Genomic DNA, 6000 nt, shown 5'->3' with positions numbered 1-6000 from the left:
GGCCGGAAGAGGCCAGAGCCAGGTGACCTCTTGGCTGGTGAAGAGTCTGGGCTTTCCTCAGTGACCCATGGGAAGCTCTTGCAGCATCTCTAAACCAGGAGGGCTTTTCATTTCCAGCAATCGCCCCAGCCGGTGTATGGAGCATGGATGAAGGGGGAGCTCAAACCAGAGGCAGGGAGGCCATAGCAACCTGCCCAGCAAGTTAAGGTCAGACAGGTGATGAGGACATTACAAGTAAAGCAGGGATGGACTTGTGAAGGAGGTGGAGGAAAGAGGGAACCAAGAGGACTCCCGGGCCCATGGTTTGGGTCTCCGGGTCCTCTGAGATGGAGGAGCAGGAAGGCCCAGAATTGGGAGAAGGAGGGGTGCTCCTTCACCAAGTGCATCCAAGGAGGTGGTGGCCGACTCACTTGGGCATGTGAGACAGGAACAGAGAAGAGGGGCCTCTCTGGAGAGTCAGCAGGACACACTGTGACTGCGGACATGTTCCAGATGCCCCAAGGGGCAGAGGGGTGAAGACGAAGAAGAGAAAAGCGCCTACATCAGAACCCAGGAGACCAGTCCCAGTAAGGAGTTAAGGGGAGCCAGTGGGGGCTGCTTGTCTGAGCTGGGACATCCAGAGAAGCAGGGGGAGGAGGTCAGTATTAGCACGGTCTGAGGTCCCTCCTTGAGTTGTGCAGCGGGTCACTGAGTGACCTGGAATGGCAGGAACTTGGGGCGAGCCAAGGGGTGGGGGGACTGCAGGCCTGGGCACCCATTATCTCAAAGGAAGCTCTCTCTGTGGGAAGCAGGGAGGCAGTGGTTGGAGCTGGAGTGCTTGTCCTCGGCCTCCTTCTCCCTACATCAGCCCTAGCCCCTTGCACCCTGCCCCAAACCCTGCATACTTCTTTCCTGCATCATGCCATCACCTGACCGTACTAGAACCCCATCACTTCCTTATTACCGCATGTCCTCTAGGGTACTGAACTGGCCCGAGTGCCCCTGCAAGTCCACGTTTACAGAGTGCAGTCATCCATGAGCCACCTGTGTCCCTGTGTTTGTCAGCCTGGGTGTCTTGTGTCCTTCCCAGCTCAGAGCTCTCTGGGCTGAGCCTCCTCAGGGTGGGCCACTCAGCCGGACCACACCTGCCCCCCGCCCCCACCATCCCCAGCCAGGGCTTTGGCAGGCGCCACCCCAAGAAACCAGGCCAGAGTCAAAAATACGTTTGCAAGAAGCCGGGAAATTTTATTGAATTAGCTTTTCTTTTCACTGGAGAAGCTGAGGAATCAGAAAGGAGCCAGGTCAGGGAGAAGAGCAAGCAGACCTGGGGGGTGGGGGCAGGGCAGGGCAGGGAGTGGCCACCCTCGGGAGAGGGGCGGTGGCTGGGCGCAGAGTGGCCAAGGCCCCTTGCAGTGCCTCCCTTGCTCCTGCAGGGAGCCGGCAGCTCTCTCCTCCTCTGGGTGCTGAAGACAGAGGGAGGGACCGCCAGGCAGATTTAAGGCCTACTGTTTTCTGGAACCCGGCGACCGGAGTTGCTGCCAGGGGTTCCTGGAAAAGGAAGGAGGCAAAAGACCTTCAGGCTGGAGGAGACCCACCTCAGGCCAGCCTGGGCCCCCCCAGGAGGGCCCCAAACCCTGATTAGGACAGGTCGAGGGGTAGGTGATGGGGATTCTATGTTACTGTCTGAGCCCCACGCGTCTGTGGGGCAGCAAGGAAAATGGAGGAGCAGGTGACCACTGCTGCTCCGGCCCCATCCCCCTCCCTACACGGGGGAGCCCAGCCCTGCCTCCTGCCTCCCCACCACCCCCACCCCAGGCCCATGAATAGGAGCCTGATGCCTCTGCCACTGGGTTGTTTTCTTACCTCCTGTGGGGAAACCAATCAACCTGGGAGAGAGGAGACAGGCAGCCATGAACGGAAGGCAACCAAGAGCGGCCGCTTACCTGTCCTCAGTTGGAGCCACTCAGGAGCCCTTGGAGCCCCTGAGTTGGGCTCTTTTCTCAGCTGTGCCCCCAGCCCACAGGGCAGCAGCATCAGGTGAACCCAGACCTGTCCTGTCTGTCTGTCTGTCTGTGAAGCCTCAGAAGATGTAGTTGAGCATTTGCTGGGAGTTTTGTCCTCCTTTTGTTTCACTGGACCCTCTACCCTTCCCTTGAGCCTACAAGGATGGCCTGGCCCCTGCAAACAGTCTGAAGGCAGTTCAATCTCTAGTTTAATAGCTTTGTTGAGCTGTCCTGAATCCAAGCTCATATTTTCTCCATGGTCCCTAACCCTGCCAAGTCTAATCCAGAGGCCCAGATGAGAAGGTTAAAGGAAATGCCCCCACAGTCAGATGCCAGAAGACAAGGAAGAAGCTCTGGTCCTGGATTTTGGTCCAAGCTGTTAAAGTGCAGACAGATGCCCTCCCCTCCCAGACACGATCCCTAAGACCCTGCCTGCTCTGAAAGCACAGAGTCCCCCAGTCTGTTTCCTATGGGACCTACTTGGCGTCCTGGCCCTCTAGCAGGCTGCGGTAGGTGGCGATCTCCTGCTCCAGTCGCGTCTTGATGTCCAGCAGCATCTTGTACTCCTGGTTCTGGCACTCCATCTCACTGCGGAGCTCGCTCAGCTGGGCCTCGATGCTGCTGATGAGACCCTGGATCTGCTGCAGCTGCAGGGCGTAGCGGCACTCCGTCTCCGCCAGCGTGCTCTCCAGCCCGGCTTTCTGGTGGGACAGCAGAGGAGAAGGTCTGAGGGATGCCAGGCCTGGAGGAGGGGCCTTGAGGGGGCAGCCACAGGGCAGAGGGCAGCCGGTGTACCATGCTCAGCTGAGACTGCAGCTCAATCTCCAGTCCCTGGAGTGTGCGCCTGAGCTCGGTGATCTCTGTCTTGCTGGTCTGGATCAAGGCTGTGCTGGAAGTCACCTCTTTGTTCAGCTCGGCACTCTGGAATTCAAGCAGGACGGAGGTGATGGAGGAGCCCAGCTGGATGGCCCAGGCACCCTCTGGCTCGGCCAGGTGAGACAGCCAGGTACCTTGCTGTGGAACCATTCCTCAGCATCCCGGCGGTTCTTCTCTGCCATGGCCTCATACTGCTCCCTCATCTCTGCCAGCACGCGGGTCAGGTCAATGCCCGGGGTGGCATCCATCTCCACATTGACCTGGCCGACCATCTGTTTGCTGAACTCCTTCATCTCCTGTGGGGATGGGAAAGGAAGACACGTGAAACTCCTCAGACTGCCTTTCCTCGGCTCTGAATGCTACCAGAATGTTCCAGAAAGTGCTTTGAGGTTCCACTGTGGAGGGCTGAGTCTGACCTCAGCAGAGGGCTCCCCGTTCTTACTGGAGGTAATTCAGCCACAGCAGACCCAGCTCGCCCTCTCACCTCCTCGTGGTTCTTCTTCAGGTAGGCCAGCTCCTCATTCAAGCTCTCAATCTGCATCTCAAGGTCGGTCTTGGTCAGGGTCAGCTCGTCCAGCACCCTGCGCAGGCCATTAATGTCGGCCTCCACGCTCTGGCGCAGGGTCAGCTCGTTCTCATACCTAATATTTTTTTAAATGAAAAACAACACAGAAATGGTATTAGGAATTGAAGGTTTTGAGTAGAAGCCACACATTGTCCTTGCTTGGCTCTGCAATAAACCTTTCTCTGCTCAAATTTAAAAAAAAAAAAAAAATGAAAGAAACAGAGGGAGAGAGAGAAAAAGGGAAAGAAGTGAAATTGGAGACACTCCTACCCTCCTCTGAACTCTGCTCCTTCCCCAAGACCTTCACTCCTGGGATGCTAGGATTACATTGATCAGAGGAACATTTGTCTAAAACAAGAACTGCTGAGTAAGCGGGAGGAGGGAAATAAAACTCACTTGAGCCTGAAGTCGTCGGCAGCCAGCCGGGCGTTGTCAATCTCCAGGATGATCCGGTTGTTGTCAATGGTGGCCGCCAAGATCTGCAAAATACAGAAAGTGACCACTGGAGGGTCCACGAGCTCGGGGAGGAGGACTGAGAAAACATGGGTTGGACGGGTGGCCGTGCAGCTCTGCCTGCTCCCTGCCCCTGCGAGCTGGGACAAGGCACTTCTCTTTGGGCCTCGGTTCCTCTCTATAAAGTGAGGGATGAGATAGGTCCCCCTAGATTGTTCTGTCACTCCGGCGTTCTGTGTCTGGTCATGGTGGTCTGTATGTGCATTGCAGGGGAGCGACCCCACCAAGGATGTCTGTGGTTAGTCATGTCTCCACAGCCTCACACTAGCAATCTGATAAAGTCACAGTCTTGAGCCCCTTCCTTCCCCTTAAGATCAGGAGAGGGGACTTCCCTGGTGGTCCAATGGTTAGGACTCCGAGTTCCCAGGTGGAGTTGGGTTCAATCCCTGGTCAGGGAATTGGATCCCATAAGTCACAATTTAAAAATCCCCTGTGCTGCAACTGGGACCTGCATAGCCTAATTAATTAACTAATTTTTAAAGATCAGGAAAGAATCCGCCTCGCTCCCTACAGTTCATAACTTCACTGGAGCTGGCCTCCCCACTGAGCAGAGTGGAATTTCAATAAATATCCGCATCCATTTGAATTTCCTGTCTCAACTTTTGTGTTCCAAAGCACTTAAAATCCACCCCACATAGCTGGGACCCAGCCCAGGCAGGTGGATTTCTGTTCCAACAAGCTGGCCTCACAGAGTGAGAGAATCTCAGCTTTAGCACTGCCTGCATCTCCCCCACCTGGTTGAGGCCAGTTAAGAACACTAGTTTAAAGGGGGCCCCTACAAAACAAACCAGTGTTCCCAGACCAATGAATGAACATGTATTCCTTTCTCTGTTGATTTTATCCATTCTTAGTGGCTTTTAAAGCTGTCACAGTTTCCAAATAACCCAGTGGGTTAGGATTATAGAGATCAAGTCACTAACAACATAACTGTTTGGAAAGCAGTAAAAAAACAAAACAAAAAATGTTGGCATGAGTAAGAACAATAAAAATGAATAATGAGAGAAAACACGTAGCATGAGAAAGACCATCCGGAGTAGAGACGCTTGATAGGCAGTAAAAGCCTAGATTTTCACCCAAAGGAAGGGTAAGAACTCCATCCACACTGCATGTGCTGGTCCCTGGGGACCCTGCATTTCCTGGCCATCGAGTCTCTGCCCTGCTCACAGGAGAACCCTGCTCAACCTACAAGGGCTCACCTTGTCCCGGAGTTCATCAATGGTCTTGAAGTAGGGACTGTAGTCACGCTCCGGGCTGGTTGGGGTCTGCTTCAGGTGCCAGTCACGGATCTTCACCTCCAGGTCAGCATTGGCCTCCTCCAGGGCACGCACCTTCTCCAGATAGGAGGCCAGGCGGTCGTTGAGATTCTGCATGGTGATCTTCTCGTTGCCAGAGAGGAGGCCGCCATCTCCACCGCCGAAGTCACCGAAGCCTCCACCAAAACCACCACCGAAGCCACCTCCGAAGCCACCTCCGAAGCTGCCTCCGAAGCCACCTCCATAGCCACTACCAGCCCCTCCACCGAAGCCGCAGCTCACACCACCCCCAAAGCCCCCAGCGGATCCCCCAGAGACAAACCGGGTTGAGCAGGTAGAGATACTGCGACCTCCTCCGAGCTGGCAAGAACCACCCCCGAAGCCACCTCCATAGCTGGCGGAGGAACTCTGCAGGCGGCAGCTCATGGTGAGAGTGAGATGGGCAGAGAGCAGGTGCGGCAGGAGCTTGGCTTGGTCTGGCCGAGGACTGTGGTTCTCCTCTGGAGTGGATGCCTTTTATACACCTTCCAAGGGGTTGGACAGTGGCCCTATCTTCTCTCCTCCCTTCCCCACCCTCTGACTGGTGCCAAGTGCACGTATGTTTCCCACAAGCTCAGTTACCTCCGTTCTCCAGGGTGGGTTGTGCCTCTGGGGGAAGGGGGCCTTTTTTTTTTTTTTTTAATCCTTAACAAAAGGGATGATTCAGAGGGAACAGTGTTCTCCTTGAGACTACCCTTTGACAACTGAATTCTGTCTCACCTCTCCACTTAGGGAACTCACTCCCATCGGCCCCACCCAATGTTAGAACGGG

The 6000-nt window shown here is 55.3% G+C and overlaps 1 protein-coding gene across 1 annotated transcript; it reads right to left on the bottom strand.

The window, feature by feature from the left end:
• Nucleotides 1-1315: 1315 nt before the first annotated feature.
• Nucleotides 1316-5615, bottom strand: KRT13 (keratin 13). Its single transcript, XM_055579918.1, has 8 exons — nucleotides 5133-5615; nucleotides 3820-3902; nucleotides 3343-3499; nucleotides 2993-3154; nucleotides 2778-2903; nucleotides 2463-2683; nucleotides 1843-1865; nucleotides 1316-1527 (listed from the first exon to the last, which is right to left on the bottom strand). The coding sequence occupies exons 1-8, from the start codon at nucleotides 5613-5615 to the stop codon at nucleotides 1475-1477; spliced, it is 1308 nt and encodes a 435-aa protein (XP_055435893.1). The 3' UTR covers nucleotides 1316-1474.
• Nucleotides 5616-6000: the final 385 nt, after the last annotated feature.

Source organism: Bubalus kerabau, chromosome 4, assembly GCF_029407905.1.
Source record: "Bubalus kerabau isolate K-KA32 ecotype Philippines breed swamp buffalo chromosome 4, PCC_UOA_SB_1v2, whole genome shotgun sequence".
NCBI lineage: Eukaryota > Metazoa > Chordata > Mammalia > Artiodactyla > Bovidae > Bubalus > Bubalus kerabau.
This window is presented reverse-complemented; position numbering and strand designations above follow the sequence as displayed.